General features: G+C 36.5%; 1 protein-coding gene across 9 annotated transcripts in view; it reads left to right on the top strand.

Moving 5' to 3' along the window:
* The window catches only part of Acaca (acetyl-CoA carboxylase alpha), a 288,856-nt gene that overhangs the window by 173,024 nt on the left and 93,882 nt on the right, over positions 1-21,950 (top strand). For all 9 annotated transcript variants that reach the window (XM_078042389.1, XM_078042384.1, XM_078042383.1 and 6 more), the window contains 3 exons: positions 2,246-2,401; positions 4,191-4,337; positions 19,970-20,239. In XM_078042389.1, the coding sequence (XP_077898515.1) occupies positions 2,246-2,401; positions 4,191-4,337; positions 19,970-20,239 (573 nt within the window). The remainder of the gene's footprint in view (positions 1-2,245; positions 2,402-4,190; positions 4,338-19,969; positions 20,240-21,950) is intronic.

The following is a 21,950-nucleotide window of genomic DNA, read 5'->3' as shown; positions in this document are numbered from 1 at the left end:
CTTGTATAGTCTTTGTGGTACAGGTTATAATGAATAATGATGCCATGTAGTCATAATAGGGAAAAGAGATTTGGGTAATCCATTGCATAAGTGAATTGATTCCTAATGTGTTGTATAAGAGAAGAAATAACATTTTGAAACCACTTATTGAGGTATAATTTACATATAATGTGACAGACTCATTTTTTATGTACAATTCAGTTCATTCCAATAGTTGTATACACTTGCGTGATGCCATCACAGACATTATAAAGACCATTTCCTTATCTCACAGAGTTCTCTAATTATCCTTTGCAGTCAAAGGTAGAGTACCTACTGCAGCCTTAGGTAACCACTGATCTGCTTTCCATTATTATAGATTCGTTTTGCCTGTCCTAGAATTTCATATAAATGAAATCAGACAAAATGTGCTATTTTGTGTCTGGATTCTTGTGCTCAGCATAATGTTTTTGAGATTCATTGGTGTTACCCGGATTATATGCATGTTCCTTTTCATTGCTGAGTAGTATTCCATTTTGTGGATCTACAAAGAATTTTTTTTAATCTATTCTCCACTGTGGAAGGACATATGAAGTTTTATTTCCCAATTATAAAAGGATGAGATGCACTTCAAGCAATAAAGCTGCTATGAACATTAATTTATAAATTTTTGTGTAACTTTCTCTTAGGTAAATATATGAGTATAATTGCTATTCATAGTAATTAGTTTATACTTAACATTATAAGAAACTGACAAACTGCCAAAGTGGTTTTACCATTTTAAATTTGTAGCAGTAGCTTTCTCTAGCTCCCTTCCTCAGTGCAAAGTTCTGTTGCTTACCTGTGGCCAATCTAACTTTATCCCAGAACATGGAAAAAGCTGAGTTTCAAATCCTGAGGTCTTGTCTCTCTTAATAGACAAGAAATTTAGTTACAAAAATTTCTTTTTCTTATTTTGATTTGACTGACTGCCTCTGAATCTAGTCTCATTCTGTATTCTTGCCTTACTTAAATTTGAATCTCTTAAAATTTTACTATTTCTACTCTTAAATTCCTAAGACATTTTTAATTCTTTTTCTCACATGGTGACTTTTCCCATCAATTTGTGGAAAAGGACTGGGAGCTTGTCTGAGAGCTTTAAGCACCCTGAGACAAGTTTTGCCCAAAACAGGACCTAATGGACAAGTCAGCAGAACATTCCTGTTCCTCTCACATAAGGGACTATGGAATCATTATCCCTAGGATTTTAGAAAGTACTTAATTCCATTCCTGTGCGTGTATATCAGGTCCACAAATCTATTCATTAGTAGACTTGTGCTCTTCCTTAAGGCCTCGATGCATATGTGGGTGTATACATACCCTTTCATCTCAGTCTCCATTGGTATTCATTAGATTGGGAATCTATATTATGTACAAATTCATACATAAAGTGCCTAGTTCAGTGTTATACAATCTATGAGCACTCAATAAATATTAATTGAATTGAAATAATGACATCCCTTATAAATATTCATAAGCAAATAAAACTAGCTAAATATAGAGTATGGAGTACTCTTCTAGAAATATTTGAGTTAAAATGATTAAAAACTGCTGTGGTGGTTTCATTATGTGACAATACAGGTATTGTAAGAGTTACTAGTTATAGACAGTATACTGGGGAGAAATTATATATATAGTTTAAAATAGTTATTTTATTATATGGGCTAACAAGAATTAACTATCTAGATGGGTGAAATCCACTTCTGGCAGAAATCTTTGAAGCTTTTGTGTGGCCAGTAGTACTTATGAAGCACCTTCTAATCAAATGGACTAAAGTACAATGAATTGGTAGAACCTTGATCTGGCCTAATAATAAGAATTATCTTCAGTGCATAGCTGCTTTTCAACTTAAATACTAGAATTGCTCAGACTACTTACTAATTACTTCATTTCTGAGCATATGGGATTCAAATCACTTCAGAAGGCAAGCTTCATCAGTCTGTCTCTGAGATGTGAAATTTATGCTGTGTTTTCTTATTGATTTTAAATAATCCAAAAACAAGAGTAGTAGCCTATTATATATTAACTTTTTTGGAGTTAGTTAACCTGTAGAGAAGTGGGAACACCAAGTACCCAATGTTAAGAGACATGTCTCAGGTACTCAGCCCACCAAAAATATCTTTCAAGAAATAATATTTGTGGGGAAAAAGCCCTCTAGGCAGCTATTTGATTTCTTTTTTTCTTTTCCCTCTTTTAACCTGTGATGCCATTCTGTTTTTTCTTGCAGATCATGTTTCAGGCATATGGAGACAAACAGGGACCACTGCATGGAATGTTAATCAATACTCCATATGTGACCAAAGACCTGCTTCAATCAAAGAGGTTTCAGGCTCAGTCCTTAGGAACAACATATATTTATGATATCCCAGAGATGTTTCGGCAGGTAAAGGTGGCTAAAGGGGAGGGGTTATGACATGTACCAAAAGGCAAGGTTTTCCTGAATTTCCATCAGATGCAACTTTGACTGGAAAAGAACACTCTCAAAGAGCAGGAAATATCTTGACACTTCTCATTTCTATCTCATTTGAAATTCAGTGACTGCCAACTCAGATTTTGGATGATTCTTTATGAATTAACAGGAAGAATGATGTGAATAGAAGTCTCTCTTGGATAGAAGAGAGTGAACCAAGACCACAGGACTGTGATGATAGTTTACAGTGACCTGTGTGAGAAGTTACATATGTATTTCCTAAGTCTGTGTTCAAATTAGGGATATTAAAAAAGAGGTATGGAACTCTAGTTCTCATTTTCCTATTTTCCAGGATAACTCCGGTCCCTAGCTGATAGCCTAAGCTAATATGATGAGAATAAATATAGATAGCATAGACAAGTGGATATAGAGTTCATGGTACACAGTTTATAAGTTCTTTTGTGGGAGATTTATTATAGCTGAATAAAAACTAGCATGAGAAAATATGACATTATGAATTTCATCCTCTATATGAAAATAAATTCCCTTGATCTGTATGGTGAATCACTTCTATGCTGCAGATTTTTCTTCCATCAATAGAAGGCAAGAAAAGTATATCACCAGCAGAAAATGCAACAGATAAAGAATAGGGTTTCAAAAGAATACTGAATTTGTCTTTAAAAAAAAAAATTCTATGAATATAGGATTTTTCCAAGTCTCCTAGTCAATACTACCAGTATCACCACATTTGAGTTTTAACAAAGTAATATATGTAGACTTGGTAAATAGTTTGTCTATAATTCCTGTATTATTCACAAATACAAGAGATTACCTTTATGCAACCGTTTGTGTACAAGCCCTATCTCTTGAAACATAGCTACCTTCGCTCATTATTTTCCTTTTGTAGCATTGTTAGCCTGAAAGCTGAGTGTTCATTCTGTTTCCCAACATCAGTGCTATAAATAGAAATCTTATTCTGTGTAATTTTTCCTATATGATAGATATCAGCATAATGATTAGGACATGTAGGTATATATGAGTCATTTGGGCCTTAGTTATTGTTTTGAGGCAAGCAAAGAAAGAACTAACCTGGTTCTCACTTCATAAAGGATTTGTTTTATTTGTATAGGAAGATGGAAATGAAAATCATAATTGTTTTTAAAGGGATAATTGTGTTTGTTTTCTCAAATTTGAGCACTGTTGATCTGTACATTTACAAAAAGCCATGCATGTCTTAGTGAGCTAATTCCTGTGTAGGGACCTGTAGCTATGAAAAATATTATAAAGAGGTTTCTACTGAACCTCTAGTGGAAACCTTACTCTGACCTCCCTAGATTTTGTTCGTTTTAGCTGAGCATCATGTCCTGCTTTCATGGATAGTCTTCTATTACCAGGTTTCTCTAGGATTCTTCCCCCACCTTTTTTTAAAGGTAGCAATGCAACTTAGTTTTTATTTTAATTTTCCTGGGTAGTGTCAGGTCTTTTATGTGTATTAATGCTTTACTACTGATTCAAATTTGCTCAATAGTTTGAATTTGTTGAAAAGTTCTTGACTTTTGGCATGTAAAAAGTATTATGTAAAAAACAATTATATAAATCTATATTGACTGAGAATGGGAGCTGGAAGGTTTAGTCTGATGTTTAGAGTCTCTGCAAAACACTTGGAAAAGAAAATGAAACCAGATTGATGACATCTTAATAATTATTTTTGTCTCTATTGAAAGGTTAATGTTATTATTGTCAAACTTCTCTCCTCTACCAGTCCCTGATCAAACTCTGGGAGTCCATGTCCACTCAAGCATTCCTCCCTTCACCTCCTCTGCCTTCTGACATGCTGACGTATACTGAACTGGTGTTGGATGATCAAGGTCAGCTGGTCCACATGAATAGGCTTCCAGGAGGAAATGAGGCAAGTAGTTGAAACCTTCTCTCCTTTTCTATATCTGTGCCCACCAGTACCAGCTTTCCATGAGAGTGATCATTATATGGTATTAAGATCCAACCGATGTAGGCAACCTAGTTGTCCTGGTATGGTTTTTTAGCAAGAGAACACTAGATAGATGTCAAGGAATTATTAAATTATTGAGTATGATAACATTATTACAATTTTGCTTTTTTAAAAAGAGTATTACTTCCTGCTAGACATACATGCTAAAATATTTACCGGTGAAGTGATCTGATGTCCAGGATTTGATTTAAAATGAAGAGAAATGCAGGTGGGAGTATAGATGAAATAAGATTGGTCACGAGTTGATAATTGAAATTAGGTGATAGGTACATAAAAAGAGATTACTTTCCCTTTATATATATTTGTATTTTGAGTTTGTTTTGTAACAGAAACATTTAAATATTGTTTTGCCTTATTTTTTACTTATTTGCATAATAATTATGCATTTTTTCCATGCTCAGCTTATTTGGTCTGGTGCTGTTATGAGCATAACGAATATGTTCTTCTTAAAGGAGCTTGGTCAGAACCAGGGATTTAAACGTAAAAGAAACATAGAACCCATTTATTGATAGTTAATCTAAGATGTGTTTTCTAGCCTTGGCTTCCTTTCTTGTATAGTGACATTTTAATAATGATGTAAAGTCATATTCTGCCTTATACCTTTATGCCTTTCTCTATGTGTTGATATTCCTCCAGTTTTAACTATGCTTCTAAAGCACAGTTGTAGCAATTATAAAAATAGTAACAAACATAAAAATGGAAATATTTTATTTCAGCTTTAGATATAATTCATAGATAAGTCTCATTCCTTAGAAAGAGTACACTTTACCTGGGTGTCTGCCATAGACAGACCGGGTAGACCACTGGAGATAATATGCAGACCTTTTTTTCCATTTTATTCAGAATCTTTAAAAATTTTTTGCCCTCTATTTACGAAGTGTTTGATTCTTTCAGTAGTACACTAGGAATAGCCAAGATCAGATGATTTAGTGTTAAGCATTGGACCAGATGCAGAATATTAGGCTTTTAGGAGTTCTACTGATCTAGTACCTCGACAAATAGCAAAGGCAAGAGGATGGGGAGAGAGGATGCATAGAATTTTGATAAGAATAGATATATACTCATCAACACACAAAGTTGAAGCAGAGATTTGTGCCACTATGTGTAGCATCTGCCCAGTGAGCCTTTCAGCAGCAAAGAAAAGCTTCATTGTGCCAGACGTAAATTCCAATTCACTGAATCGCTGTTCAGGAATGGAAGGCACCCTTGTGAACATGGGGCTGAAAGCAAAACGGTTTTAACTAATGTAATTAAAACACAAAATGAGATTTTTGGCCACGTGAAAGCTAGCTGCAGTGCTATGTGAAACCTCTTGCCATGATCTTTCTCTCCTGCTTTCTCTCTGCTCTCATTCTGTGTTTGAGCGAATGGAGACTGGGGGAATAGTGAAGTCCCAGAGGGACAGAGCTCTGTTCTTGCTGAAATTACAAGCACAGAGCTGCCTGGGCATGAACATGTAGTGTTTACTCTGCCAGTATGAATACAAATAGTCTTATTATACGGGACTCTGTACCCAAAGACCACACACACACACCCCCACACATACACACACACACACACACACACACACACACACACACATGAATAAAAAAAAAATTAAAGGTTTTTTTTAACCCTTTTAAGACCTAACAAACCTTGATGTTAAAGGGCTGCCTATGCCTTAAACAGCTACATGGTACTATGGCTGTAAGTATTAATCTAGTATAGCCATCACTTTCTTTCCTTTGCCTAGTGCTTTAATATTGTTTGTTCAAATGTTGTTTTGCTTTTTTTTTTTTTTTTTGTCGGCTCTCACTTTCTTCTTATTTTATACTTTCTCTCCTTAGTTGCCTATTTTCTTTGTTCTCTTTTCCTTTTCTTCAAATGATTGACTAGGATTGAGACTGAGTGTTAGCTTGCTGTTTCTGAGCCTTTGAGCTCAGGAGGAGTAAGACTGGTGTTCTTTTGTAAGCAGTTAGTGACTAATGCCCAGGATGGCTGGTGAAGTCAGTGGCCTTAGCTAGATTATAGGGCACTGCACAACAGGAATGAGGTTAGGGTATTAGTATCAGACTCTGCTACCAATAGCTTGAGCATACAATGGAGCTTGTCCACTGAGAGACTGACCAATCTAAGGACGGAGTTTCAACAGTCAGAACTCTGAGGGACAGCTGTGCCTAAGAAATGACGAGGTGTCAATAGGATGTATTTCCTCATACTGAGCCCGGTTTTATCAAGGCACGTTGACTTTCAGCCACTGCAGTTTAATTTTCTTTGGCCAAAGAGACAAGTTTGTCATGAGTCTGGCACTCTACATATTACCCCAAGAATGATGTGAGGGGAACAAAAAGGGCTCATGCTGATGAGATTTGGAGCAAATCTGTCCTGTCCCAAAGAGAATGGGCATCTGAACAGAGCCTTGAGAAATAGTTTTATTAAAAAAGGAATAAAAAATTGACCTGTTAATGTTCTGAGAGCCAAGGCTCAATGTAAATGCATTGATGCTACATAGACATTAAATCATGATAATGTGGTGTTCTCCAAAGGTGATGGCTCTACCAGGTCATCACTGTGGGTGATATTGTATTACCTTGAAGGATGGGAGTTTCTGAGTTTAAAAGCTAGTGCATGGATATAAGGAATAAGGGTAAAATAAGAGATTCTTGCAGAGTTTCTCCATGAATTGAAATGCTTTCCCCTACAACCAAAGGCAGAAACCTGCACTTTATTAGACTGTCGGCTATGTTGGTGGCCTGTCTTTCTTCCCTATTTTTTGTTCCAGGACAGTAAATAGGTGAAATGGTGATGGGACCAAGATTTGGGCCAATTCAGTTCCATTTAGTTTTAGGTAACTTGTTTGCCATTTGAGGAAGAATATTGGCTATTTCAGCAGAGATGTGACCTGCATTTTGAACATTGGAGCCTGTGTTAGAAGCAGGAGAAAGAGAGCTTTTCTGATCTCATGTTAGTTTTCTTTCTATTTTCCTAGTACTCCTTTCCCCATAAAGTAAGATGTGACTAAAGGAATGCCGCCTAATGCATGACAAAATACACAGGAGAACACATCTTTCTCATTGCCAGATTTGAATGGCATTACATTTAGTATGAATTTGGGATAGGAATAAAAAAAAAATTTCAACCAAATCTATTAAATTAGAATTCTAAAGATGAGTTGCCAGAATTTTCATAATAGTTTAAAGAGGAAAATGTGATTGCAATGTAGACTAAACTGATTTTGTTTCTACCTGCTATTGATGTATAGTGATAGCACTATTTATAGATGAATGTGTGTTGTTGAGCCTGAATTCAGAAAAAAATGTAGCTATCCAACAATTTTACGTTACTGCTTCTCTATTTCGGAGGAATTGTTTTCATTTTCCTGCCAGTTTGCTAACCTGTTTTGATCATTTGGTGGAAGCTATAATTGTAGGTGGGAACATTTTGAGTAACAGTTCGCAATCCAGTGTAGCTGCTCTTCGCACTAAATCCTGTTATTAAAAAGCTCAGGCTGAGATCAAGCCAAGGGCTGTATCGGACTTGACAGAGAACAACTTAACTTTGCCTGGTGAGATAAAGAAAATTCTTTTTTGAGTTTGCATTCTTATTTATTCTGAAGTAAATTATTAGCACTTTGTTATTTTATATTTGTGTAGCAGCTCTGTGAACTATATCAGGAATCTAAATCAGGCAATGATGAAAGATATGATAGAGATATGATAGAGAGGTAGATTTGATAGTATTTTAGTGCTTGTAGAAATTAGGTCCGTGTTTTCCTTACCATTTCAGAAAGTGGGCTTTTTATCATTCCCTCCTATCACTTCTGTCATAATGAAAAACTGAGATGAGAAAACGTAGTGTTTAGAAGCAGTTATAATAATTGGTACAGTATATATTTCCAAAAAAGGACTGGTAGTCAGAGATTGGAACTCTCATGTGGCATAAAATTTTTTTTCAGAAAATTTTTCTGGGAGGAAAGTATATTCCAAATTGAATGCAATTTGATGGTTCCCTCGGCATTACATACTACCACACTTAAGAACTGTGGTGGCTCAGAGGCTTCATTTTTTCATCTGGGCACTAGGTGTCAGGGTTTTTCCTTCTCAACAATTTAGCATTCAAACAAGCCTCTTGAATCGCCGTTTGGTGAAGCAAAGCCACTTGTGTCTTTCCTTTTCTTTCACTTGGCATGGTAGGCTTTTCCAAATGTTCCTACAGTATATAATTGCAGTTTTACCTCTTTAGTTGGAGATGTGTTGAACCCACATCAGGGCTTTAAACATTCTTTTAAGAAGAGGAAATAAAGTAGTGTAAATTTAAGTTTAAAGACTAGCTGCCATCGTGACTGTTGGTTTCAGTTCTGCTTTATTTTCTCGGGGTTGAAATTATGGGGATGGTAGGGATTAGGAATTCAGTTCTGAAACTGATCAACCCTACCAGTAACTATATTTAATTGTTGTTCAATTGTTCACAGTGTCTGGTACCATCGAAGCTCATGTCTCTTTATTTTTTGATTATAAGATATTTTAAACAATACAGAAAAATATAAAGAGATATGACAAATACCTCTATATCAGCGACCAGCTTGAACAAATCTTACTGTGATTCTCACTTACATGTTGCTATAATCCTTTGAAATTTTTAATTGAGTGAAAAAATTTTAGAAATTGGGTAGGGAAAGGAAGTTGTTAAGCTTAAATAAGCCTAAAAGATTAGAAGAAATTAATTAGTAGATCTATTCTGACAGTTCTTAGGCTGGACCTTTTAACCCAAAGGACCTCTTATTTTAGAAAAACTACCATAACCCTCTGTCTTAATTCACTTGGTTGACATTTTCCATACTCTCAGAGGAATTGAATAGGTTATCCTGGACTCGGATCCTAGTGGAACCCATTATGGTCTAAAACTGCCTGGAGAGAACATGTATATGCTTGTGAGTTTGATTAAAGAAAGGGTTGACTATTGCTCATGAACATAGGACCAAATATTTTTCTAGCTGAACACTAGATTTTTGTACATTGTTTTACTCAGCTTAACCCCAAAATAGCTTCTTAAATGTAAAACTAATTTGGATGTGTTTTACTGGGCTTTTGTTTCATTCTTTTGAAATCAGTTTAACTTCTTGTACTAGGTATGAAAATTAATTCAGTGTCAATCTTTTCAGATATGTTAGAAAAGCAGCATATTTGAATTATAGTATGCTGAAGGTGAGCTCTGAAATAGATCTAAGAAAAGCAGGTCTAAAAAAGATGAGCACAATCTATGCACTGATCAGGGACCATCTAATAGCCACCAGTCTATCCTTGAAGACAGGAGGAAGTTTGTAAGTGCTTTGAGTTCCTCAGCAGAAAAGGGTCCCATACCACTAGTTATACATAAACAGTCATAATTTGTGCTTGCCTTATTGTTTATTAAGGGCTTCAAAAAAACAATTTTGAATCTTTTTAGGCATAGCAAGATAGGAATTCTAAGTATAGAGAAAGATATGCAGTATTATGAAGAGATTTTTTTTTAAAGACATTATACTGTTTTGTTTTTTTTAGCCCCATTCTAAGTTAGTATATTTGATTACAAGTAATTGTCTGAAGTTATCTTTCATTTGGATCCTTCATTAGAAAAATTTTGAGGCTATAGAAAATATACAAACAAAAAAGGGCTAGGAATGTGGCTCAGTGGTAGAGTATCTGCCTAGCATGCAGGAGATGAAATTTTGAGGCTAATTTTGAAAAAATACGTCTTCCTACCATGGAATTGCTTCTCATGAAATTCTAACACTGTTCTTTTGGGATGCATATGGGCTTCTCAGAATTCTTTCTGAATGACTGTTATTACTGTTGGAGATTTCTCACCAGGTTGATTAGTTGGTTTTGACTCACTTCATTGTTAGCAACTAAGCTTCAGTGAACTTGATCAATTTTGAAAATCTGAAATTGTCCGTTGGCTCACTAGAGAAGTCCTTGTGGAGAACTCCTATTTTTTTTTTTTTTCCAAAAAACAAATCCTAGAAATAACCCTTAAATAAAGAATGTACTTGCCAGCATTTTCATACATGTCTTAAGCTTTAAGGTTTTACTGGAAAAGAGTGTGACATAGTACCCTATGTCAAAAAACTTTACAGCTCCAAGTAGAAGCAATAATGAACATCAGGACAGCAATAGATGTCACCAGAGGATGAGGTGTAGCGTGGAGCACCAGAGTTCAACATTCCTTCATATGATTAATGGGCAAGGCTCTAGAACTATGTAGGCCAACTTGGTTAATTTCCATATCAACAAATTAATCCTGTGTCTCATTTCTCAAATACCACTGGCTTCTGTGGGCATGTTTAAAAAATAATAATAATAATTGGTATGCTTATTAGGTTACTGGGTGTTCAGGAAAAATCATTATTTTAAAATTATTATTTCTAATCTTTGGAAATGGTGGCAAAAATTACCACCAGAATAAATTCTTTTTTTGTTCTAAAAATTATACTTTTCTTACCCTCTTACCATATCTTAGAGGGGCTAAGTCTCTTCAGCCATTTTTTAATCACCCAAGCATGAAAAAAATTTTTTTCAATGATTAAGAAAATTGTTTTGGGGGCTGGGATTGTGGCTTAGTGGTAGAGCTCTCGCCTAGCGCGAGTGGGACCCAGGTTTGATCCTCGGCACCACATAAAAGTAAAGGTATTGTGTTGTGTTCATTTACACCTAAAATACATAAATAAATAAATATTTAAAAAGAAAAGAAAAGAAAATTGTTTTGGGCTGGGGTTGTGGCTCAGTGGTAGAGGGCTTACCTAGCATGTATGAGGCACTGGGTTCAATTCTCAGCACCGCATATGAATAAAGTTCATTGACAACTAAAAATAAAAAGAAGAAGAAAATTGTTTTGAGCTCTTTTGTGTGACCATATAGCACTAATGGAACATGCTCTATCTGACAGATAGTGTAGTATACAAAGGTATTGGTATTTTTTTCCACCTGGTTTTCACAAATAGAACACATGAAGTTAAATGTTACATTACTTTATAGCTTAAAAATTTACCTTTTAAAACCTATACAGTATTTTATGGTATTTCATTGTATGTTTTATTATGAGACTAACATGAGTTAAAATTTCTATGGCAATTATTTTTTATACTTTTGTGAAGATTTAATATTCCATACAAAATACAAGAGGGGGAAAAGGTCACATTTTGTTCTGTAGCTAAAAAGGAACTCAAGTTCCAATTCCTTCTCTGTGGGTTTTAGTTTTCTCATTTTTATGTTGCAAATAATACCTAAATCCATTTCAGTTATGACATACTAGAATTTTTTGTATTGCTGCCCCAGGGCTCTGTAGGGTGGTCATCTTCTTGGCATTAGCAGAATTAGAACAACAGCTACTAAAGGCTTTGCCAAAAATCACTCAAGTTTTAGACTTTTAGCATAGAAAATAACATTTCAGCCACAGTCTAACCTGTATTTAAATCTGAATGGAAAGACATTTGTTGCTACTGACAGAACTTACAGTGTGGAGATAGAACTTATATTGTGAAGATAGAAGAAAGGCAACTGTGGCAATGATGTTCTCTTCCTGCCTTCTACAGCATCGCTAGAGTCCATGGATGCATCTTACACCCACAAAAAACAAAATCCGGTCATGTTTTGCCCCTTAGCTTTCCCTTCAGATTTCCTTGTTGAGCTTATCGTTATTTTATTTTATAGCAACTGATTCCTTGGAAAGTTCCTGTGGTGCTTGCGCATTCTATTCACATCGATAGTACAATTAATGTTGATGTCAATTTTGGTGTTAATTTTGGGTCATGATTAGTGTTGACACTTTGTGTCAGACTAATGGCATTTATGGGTACCACCAGAATAAATGTTAATATTATCATGTTTTTAGTGTCTGTTATAGTAACATTAAACCAAGGTCCTCCCAGGAGAAAAAATACATATATGGATAGATAGATAATGCCTTTCTGTATTGCTGGTGTTACTCAGCGAGAAAATGACATCTCAGGGCAGAATCCTAATCACTGTTTGGAGCATCAGAAATAATGATCACCTCTGATCGGAGGTTGTGAATAATTCATTTGGTTTGATTTTCACGTCCTGTCCAGTGATACTTTTCAAACCAAATGTGTTTCTACAGGAAAATAATGGTCCCACTTCTTATGGAAATACTGTGGCACAAATCATTTTACCCACATAAAAACAGTTAAATAAGACTGTTCTCTTCTGCTTGCTTTCTCCTCCCTCCTCCCACCTCCCTCACTTGAGTGTATTTATTCCAGGATTGGAATGTGGCCAGAGAAATATTTTCTTTCTCAGTACTTATATAAGGAAAACAAATACTTATTTCTTCTAATCCTTAGTTTGATCACTGTAGCTTTATTCTCTTCCCTTTTTCACTTTAAAACAATTAACTTCGCTTGATATCCCTTAAGAAACCTGTGAGTTGAAATGACCTGTTATGAAAATTTATCTGAAATAAAATATTTTAAAACTTATCCATGGCAATATTAATGCAAAGACAGTTTTCAGTAAGTACTTACTGAAAGGACCACTCAGATAGTCAGTTCTAATGCAAGAAAGTGATCAGGGAAGATTCTGGTGCTGCCAGTATCAAGAAACCCGAGTCTGAAACTCAGTAGATCACAAACCCACCCACTATCTCAGATAGGCTACAGGTTGCCCTTTTGTTGCTTCCTTAGCTGGTCAGTCCTTATCCCTGAGTAGTGGACTGTCATTTTTACCAGGTTTCATTTGAGTAGAAATGTGGGCAAGAAAAAGAAGACAGAAAAAACGGAATTCAATGAAGGGATTTCCCTTGGTTGTTATTCTTCAGTTACTATACAAGGCAGCTTGGGCTTAGGTGAAATCAATGAATGTCACGTTCCTAATCACATTGTCACACTTGTGACACTATACTTTTATAGTGATTGCAGAATTTTTGCAATATAAAATCTTCATTGTTTATATAACATAGACTCCTCTATGTAATTTGACTGAAAAACTTACGGTGTCCTAATTAGATAGAGGGGGAAGAAATATGCCTGTCTTCGAAATAATACCAAATCCTCTGAAACTAAGCTATTCTTAGAATATTTTGAATATTCTGATCCTGAATGTTGTGATCCCACCTCTGCCCTTTTTTTCCCCTAAATCTAACAAGGGCCGGGGGGAGTATTTTTCAACCTAGTGTTCATCATCAGGCAGAAAGTGTTTTGCATTCAGAAACCACTTCCAGTATCAAATTCAATTTTGTCAAGTGATTAGTTGAATTTGGTAGAGAATAATTTAAAAACACAAAGCTGGAAATGGCTGTGGTTCTTCTGCATTGGAGGAGAGCAGTTGTTATTCCAAAGTTGCAATCCTCCTTTCAGTGACTATGCATCGCAACTGGATTATTGTGTTACGTGTCTTTGCAGCTGTTATAGACCTGCATCTGTTGACACCATGTGTTCCTACCGAGGACTGCTGGAAGAAATAGGGGAGTGGACGAATTATACCTTGCCTGCCTATCAGTGCAAACGTCCTTTATGTACATATGTTTGTAAAGCTCTTTAGCCCCCTTCAAGATGAAAGGCTCTGTATAAATATAAGCTTTCGATTTTAGTACATGTTTGTAATACATGTGGTACAGTCCTAAATATGTATTTAGCTGATAGGCACTGTTCTTGTCTATTGTACAAATATTGACTTAAAAAGTATAAATATGTATTTAACCATCAGAGCAGAAAAACACTGAAGCAGTTACTTCTCAGGTAGAGATATTAATATTGTATAAACCTATATATACATTCTACCACATCATTGCAGAGCATTTCTTTTTAAAAAATGAAATGATAGCCCAACATACTAAGATAGTTTTTTTGTTTCTCCCCCAGTGCTAGAGAATGAACCCAGGGCTTTATATATGCAAGGCAAGCATTCTACCATTGAGCTACACTCTGAGCCCTAAGATAGTCTTTTTCTTTTTCTGTTTTTTTTTTTCCTCGTACTGGAGATTAAAGCTGGGGTAGGGTGGGGGTGGGGACACTTTATCACTAAGCTAAATGCTCTTACCTTTAAAAATATATTTTATTTTGAAATAAAGGTCTCACTAAGTTACTAAAGCTGACCTTGAACTTGCAGTTCTCCTACCTAAGCCTCCAAGTAGCTAGGATTACAAGTGTGTGCCGCTGTGCATTCCCCTAACATAGTTACTGGTATTCTTTTAATTTTCATATATTTATTTTTCTCTTTTTAACATACATATGATAAATAAAATTGAGAATTAAAACATAGGAAATCCCTTAAGCTGATGAGATTTTCCCCCCCTTAAAAATACTTTTTTTTTTTTTTGGTATTGAGGATTGAACCCAGGTGCTTGTTACCACTGAGCTACATCTTCAGTTCTTTTTATTGTTTGAGATAGGGTCTCAATCAGTTAATGAGGTTGACTTTAAACTTGGAATCCTCCTGCCTCAGCCTCCCAAGTCACTGGGATTATAGGCATGTGCCACCTTGCCCAGCAAAAAATGTTTTTTTTATTGTGGAAATACTCAAATATGTACCAAAGTAGGAATAATAATATAAACTACCAAGTACCTGTCATTTAGTGAAAAAGTACTTGGTAATATTTTCACACTGTGTGAGTGTGTGTGTGTTACTAGGGATGGAACCTAGGGATGCTCTACTGCTTGAGCTATATCCTCAGTCCTTTTTTATGTTTTATTTTTGAGAAACGGCTCTCACTAGTTCTTAAGGCTGGCTTCAAATTTGTGATCCTCCTGCCTCAGCCTCCCAAGTTTCTGGGGTTGCAGGTGTAAGTCACCATGCCTGGCTCATTTTAAATTTTTGTGAATTAAAAAGTAAATGAGGGCTGGGGATGTGGCTCAAGTGGTAGCGTGCTCACCTGGCATGCGTGCGTCCCAGGTTTGATCCTCAGCACCTCAGCACCACATACAAACAAAAGATGTTGTGTCCGCCAAGAACTGAAAAACAAATATTAAAAAAAAAATTCTCTCTCTCTCTTAAAAAAAAAAAAAGTAAATGAGAGGGGGGCTGGAGTTGTAGCTCAGTGGTAGAGCACTTGCCTTGTATGTGTGAGGCACTAGGTTCGATTCTCAGTACCATAAGTAAATAAAATAAAGGTTCATCAACAACTGAAGAAAAATGGTTCTCTTAAAAAAAAAAAAAAAAGAAGAAGAAGAAGGAAATGAGAGGGGGGGACCAGAGCTGTGGCTCAGTGGTAGACTGCTTGCCTAGTATGTGTGAGGTACTGGGTTTGATCCATGGCACCACAAAAAAATAATCAAATAAAATAATTGAAGGTATTGTGTTCATCTACAGCTAAAAAAAAAAAAAAAGTAAATGAGAAAGATTGTAAGTTCAAGGTCAGCCTCAGCAACTTAGTGAGACCCCTGTCTGAGAATAAAAACATACTGTGCATTTACTATGTGCATTTGCCATTCTTGGACTTAGTATACATTTAATCCTCACACCAAACTTATATAGAAAATTGTTATTACCTCATTTTGAAGAAACTGCAGCACAGAAAGGTTAGTATCTAGGATTATATGACTAGTAACTGACTGACTCTCTGTTTTATTAGATTCAGACTGAGAATCTCAGAATCTGGCTCCAGAGTCTGTACTCTTAACTACAAGATTATTTTGCCTCTCACAATTTTGCATGCAATTTTGTGTCCTCCTTCTTCTAATTTAGTATTACATTTTGATGTGTTAGAATGTTATTCACAGCCACCACTTTGTAAGACTATATGGACACTACCGTGACTCACTATCCCATTTACTTCCTTCCAAAAATGTGGTTATCATGACATTTGTATGGTGCTATAATTGATGTTCACCTTCCATATTGTGTTTAGCTAAAAGCAGTAGCACTAGTCTGGAAAATATTTCCTTAACTAGTAAAGAAATATCACTTCTTTTTCTGTGAACTTTACTTTAAAAAATAAACAATTCAGGCACAGGCATAGGCACAGGTGTGCATAACCTATAATCCCAACTACTTGGCAGACTGAGGCAGGAGGATGGCAGGCAAATTGCAAGTTCAAGGCCAGCCAACCTGAGCAACTTAGCAAGATCCTATTTCAAAAAGAAGGTGGGGGTGGGATTCCTTCTGTGGCTGTAGTTCAGTAAATTCTTGCAGAAACAGTGCCTACCTGGAATAAGCCAATAAGGAATGTTTCCAAAGCCCACATTCACCATTATATGCAACTCATACTAGCTATAAGAACAAGTTACTTAATTACCCAGTGCCTCAGTTTCCTCATGGCAATAACAACTACCTTTAAGATAATAGGGTTTTTTTTCCTGCGGTGGTGGTGCTGGGGATTAAACTCAGGGGCACTCAACCACTGAGCCACATCCCCAGCCTTTTTTTTTTTTTTTTTTTTTTTTTTTTTGATTTTATTTAGAAACAGGGTCTCAGTGAGTTGCTTAGCACCTTGCTGTTGCTAAGTCTGGTTTTGAGCTCACAATCCTCCTGCCTCGGCCTCCTGAGCCACTGGGTTTACAGGTGTGCACCACTGCACCTGGCAATAAAAATAGGGTTTTTTTAAAAAAACAAAAATCATTTTTGTTGTCAATGAACCTTTATTGCATTTATTTATACATGGTGCTGAGAATTGAACCCAGTGCCTCACACATGCTAGACAAGTGCTCTACCACTAAGCTACAACCCCAGCCCAATAATAGGGTTTTTATATAATTTAATGTGGTGTTTGTTACAACAGTCCCTTCAGAAAGGTATTACCATCTCCATTTTATAATTGGGAAAAGTGAGTCTATTAAAGATTGACTTGACTAAAATTTTACAACTAGCATAAAACGGACAGTTTGACTCCTCCACTGAAACTCTTAACCACTATCAGTATTGTCAACTTGTAGTACAGTGTAGCATATAATAGATGTTCAGTTAATAATAGCTAGTAAAGAAAAAAAGTTTAATGATATTTAGGACTGTGATTCTGTATCTCCAGATATCAGTCATAGATGCAGTGTTCATTACTCCCATGTTATGTTCAGGGATCTTGCAAGGCACTAGAGGAGGAGATATAATGGTTCAAGATGGTGAGCTAACAGAAGTCCTAGGTATTATATGAATTAATTATCAAATGGGTTCTCTGCATGAAGGTCTTAGTTTAAGAGACTGGAAAAGAGAAAGGTTACTTTGTGCTTGGGAAGCTTTACTGAGGAATTGGGATTTGAACCAACTTTTTGGATTAGATAGAATATGGACAGGTTGAGAGGAGAAAAAAGGGTAAACTTTATGTTAAAGTTAATATAATAGAATTCCGTTTCTGATAGTTTGTTTATCAAACCCATGGGTATTATTTCCTTTACTTTGCATCTGAGGACATTGAAGTTCAATAAAAGTTAAATAATGTTCCCAGGTGTCAGAGTTAATAAGCAATAGAGCCTAGATTTAGATCTAAGTTTGGTTGACTCCAAAGCCCATATTCATCATTATATGCCTTACTGTTCGATTAGCAGTGAAATCCAAATTTTAATGTAAATTGAACATCTTTCTTAGATGTTTATCCGTTGTGCTGGCTCAAAACTAAATCCCTTCTAGTAAGGAATCTTGCTGTACAAAGATTGGGATAATAGTATCCATTCTATAATAGTGCTTTTTAAGGCAGTGGGGGCAGGGGGATGATAAAGAACACACTTCAGAAAGACATTGATAAAGAATAGTGTGTTCTTGGTGCTGCTGTGTTGACACCTAATTAGAAGTCAATATTGTAAGCATAATGACCTGGCCAATTGCTGAACTGACTGCCCAAGTGACACAGTTAGAGTCCCCAGATAATAACGAAAGATAAGAGTATTATTTGCCTGCCCAGTGCCACATTGTCACAGTATTTACATTAGCACGCAAATGCTGAAGTAGATTCTTCAGGGCTTGCATCTAAGCTGCTTCTGGCCTAGGTGGCTAAGGGTAATATATCACAAAATTTGGTGTAAAACCCAATCTTCCTAACTACAAATGCATTTAGAGGAAAATAGACAGAAAATAGCTTTTCTTTCTTGAAAAACAAAAGAGTGGTTGGGCTAAAGCAGCACACGTAGAAAGCAGAGAAAATATTCCTCCCCATATAGTCATTGTATTAACTATCTTCTTAAGAACAACAGCCAAAATTATCCTGATATTTGGGGTTTCTCTGTGCTATCTTTTGGGTGATGTGTTTCTCCTTCTCTTATCTGTCTTTAATGAGCAGATAGAGTAATATCTCAGAAGGCAATTGGATTTTTTCCGGTGTATTATATCCATTTTGATTTGTGTTTGGCCAATGGTATGATATATTAAATAGCTTATATTTATCTGTGGGTGTTTCACATATATATTTCTTAATGCTGAGAATCACAAATAGCTGTGTGGAAAGCTTCAACCAGCCTGATTACAGTGGATGTGCAATTGGATTGAGAAATGTGTACTCAGAGCTTATGATCACTGGCCCGGTTGAGTCTGGGTGATGCATGTGGCTTTCCAGGGATGCTGCTATTTACATCTGTTAATGGCCCTTCTTGATGGCCAGCTCCCCAATGAGGTGATATGCAGCAGCCAGGGGATGAGGGACCAAGGCTACAGATGTGGCTGGGCTCCATTAGGCAGGACCAGGAATACTCATCTGGTTGGCTTTGTTTTGGGAGGTGAGTGGTGGGGGCAGGGAGGGAAGCATGAGCTAGAAAGGGGGGCATGAAAAGCGTGATTTATCCAGGTATATGGAAAACAGACAGGCAGACATGAAAAACAGCAGCTGTAACTGGATTGTAAGTGAATAGAAAAGAAACGGAACTAGCAGATAACAAGTAGAAGGATTGACTAGTTCTCACATAGGAAGGGATTAAAAAAGGAGAGGGTGGTGAGGGTTTGGGAAGAGACATGTCACTCTGCCTTTTAAGCCATTATCACTTATTGTGTGGTGATCAGATGCTACTAAATAGAACAGAGATTTACATGCAAGAGATTAGTTCTGTGCATCCTTTAGTTTCCTGATATTGGAAAAAAGCAACAAGAATTGCTCTTAAGAATACATTGCTGAGTCACAGTAAATTCTTGCAGGAACGGTGCCTACCTGGAATAAGCCAATAAGGAATGTTTCTATTCCTGTCAAATGGTAGAGGACAGTAAAAGGACAACAAAGTTGTACAGTCCATGAGAGGTGATTCTCCTTCTGCTCCCTTATGAGTTAAAGGTTTCTTGGAATGAATCTCACTAAAACTAGAAACAATGGCTCAGTATACAAGTTAGTAAAATGGGAATTCTGGATTTAATTACCACTGCCAAGGCATTCTTCCACACGTATCTTGAGTAGGACCAAAGAAGGAATTGAGACCACTTTGGAATAAATTGTAAACCACCCATTCTTAGCAAAATCTATAGGGAGTAGTTTACTGGAGGATTTTTAAAAAAATTTTTTTTCTGGCTTTCAACAGGGAGTTTGGCTCTTTAGCACTGCCTATTTTTACATGAATGATGAGTCCTGGGTATACTGTCATACCTTCAAGGAACCTAAGAAAAAATTCTGCATGTAAGAAGCTTGTGTTTATTCATTTGTTTATATCTTTGCAGATTGGCATGGTAGCTTGGAAAATGAGCCTTAAAAGTCCTGAATATCCAGAAGGCAGGGATATTATTGTTATTGGCAATGACATTACATACCGAATTGGGTCCTTTGGGCCCCAGGAGGACTTGCTATTTCTAAGAGCTTCTGAACTTGCCAGGGCAGAGGGTATCCCACGCATCTTTGTAGCAGCCAATAGTGGAGCAAGAATTGGACTGGCAGAAGAAATTCGTCATATGTTTCATGTGGCCTGGGTAGACCCTGAGGATCCTTATAAGGTACGGACTAAGAAGAGATAATATTTCAAAATACTGTATTGTTATGCACATGTGTTTGTACATGTGAGGGGTAGGGGAAAGGAAATGGTTTAAGTTTGAAAGTCTGCACTTATGATGATAATTAAATATAAACAAAATTACTGATGAAAATTCCTTAAGATACCATATTAGGACGTTGTGTCTAACTGTGTTTTTAGTATGCTCACCTGATTTTTCCTTCAGCTTTAAAACAGATTGCTGTTGCTTGAACATTAGATAATTGGAATGCATTTAGCATGAGACATGCCAAACCCAAAACATACATCTTAAAACTATTCCACTGTGGTTTTTAGGACTTACAGCCAGTCATGAACAAAATTCATTATACCTTCAGCTTCTTTTCTAATCTTCCTGGTTCTACTTGAAACCTATTTCTTTTCTAAAGATACCACTTCCCCTATAACCTTCTTAAGTACTGACTGATTTCTCTCTACTCTGCTACTGAGCCTGAAGGGGGAATACTGTTTTCTTTGATCCTCATTGCTACTTTGAGTCCTTTTATTCTCCTTTTTCCAGGAAAACTCTCCACTTTGAGTCTCACGTCATCAGACTATACCATACTATCACTACTCCTTATTACAGTGTTTTTCCAACCTTTGGTCACAGCCTCTCATTCTTTATATGTTTTAGTTCCTGGCTTATTGTTGCTTTCTCCAGTACTCTTAGTTATATGATAATTCTTGGTGATTGCTCTATCTACATAGACAATCCTTCCTATAATCGGGCTTCTTGGATCCTAGAGTTTCTCTCCTTCTCTGGTTCCTCTCCTCCACCCTAGTTCAGCCTCTCATTCCACATAATTTCAGTTTCAAGCATCACTTTGTTTTCTACCCTCATTCTTTCTTTCCAACTCACTTTCTCTAGTTCTCTTGAGTCCAACAATCCTTTAAACCCACCAGGACTTTTTTTTTTTCTTCCTGGTACTGAGGATTGAACAAGAAAAAGAAAAATCCCCGCGTAATCTAGGACCTTCCTTTCTCTTGTACACTTGATGTCCCTTCTTGCCAACTTAAGGATGTTAATCAGCACGCCTCGTGCCTCTCCCCTACATCCCCACTTTCCCTCTCTACTGGATCTACCCCTTTAGCATACAGATACTTATCCCTCCACTGACTATCCCTACTTCATTTTCTCCTTCCTTTTAGAGCAGCACTTTTTAAGAGTTTTCCATATACTCTTCTCTTGTTCCTTCTTTAGTGACCGTTGCCCCTCACCATTCTACTGTAGTTGCTTTTATCAAGGTCCCCCGTGATTGCATATTGCTGAATTCTTCAGTGAATTCTTGTCCTCATCTTAGTTATTTGATGATTCAGCAGCATGTGACACAGTTGGTCTCTTTCATTCTTTTTTTTTTTTTTTTTTTTTTTTTTTTAATATTTATTTCTTAGTTCTCGGTGGACACAACATCTTTGTTGGTATGTGGTGCTGAGGATCGAACCCGGGCCGCACGCATGCCAGGCGAGCGCGCTACCGCTTGAGCCACATCCCCAGCCCGGTCTCTTTCATTCTTGAAATACTTTCTTCTCTGCTTCCAGTATCCCCTAGTCCTCTTTTTGTCTTTCTACCTTCCTACCTCCTCTTTCAGTTTCCTTTGCTGCCTTTCATATCTTTACCTGTGAAACTGTTTCAGAGAATAATGAAAGTATTCTGTATTTTGATTGTGGAACAGTTG

This window comes from Ictidomys tridecemlineatus, chromosome 3, assembly GCF_052094955.1.
Source record: "Ictidomys tridecemlineatus isolate mIctTri1 chromosome 3, mIctTri1.hap1, whole genome shotgun sequence".
Taxonomy (NCBI): domain Eukaryota; kingdom Metazoa; phylum Chordata; class Mammalia; order Rodentia; family Sciuridae; genus Ictidomys; species Ictidomys tridecemlineatus.
The sequence above is the reverse complement of the archived record's forward strand: the minus strand, read 5'-3'. Positions and strand labels throughout refer to the sequence as shown.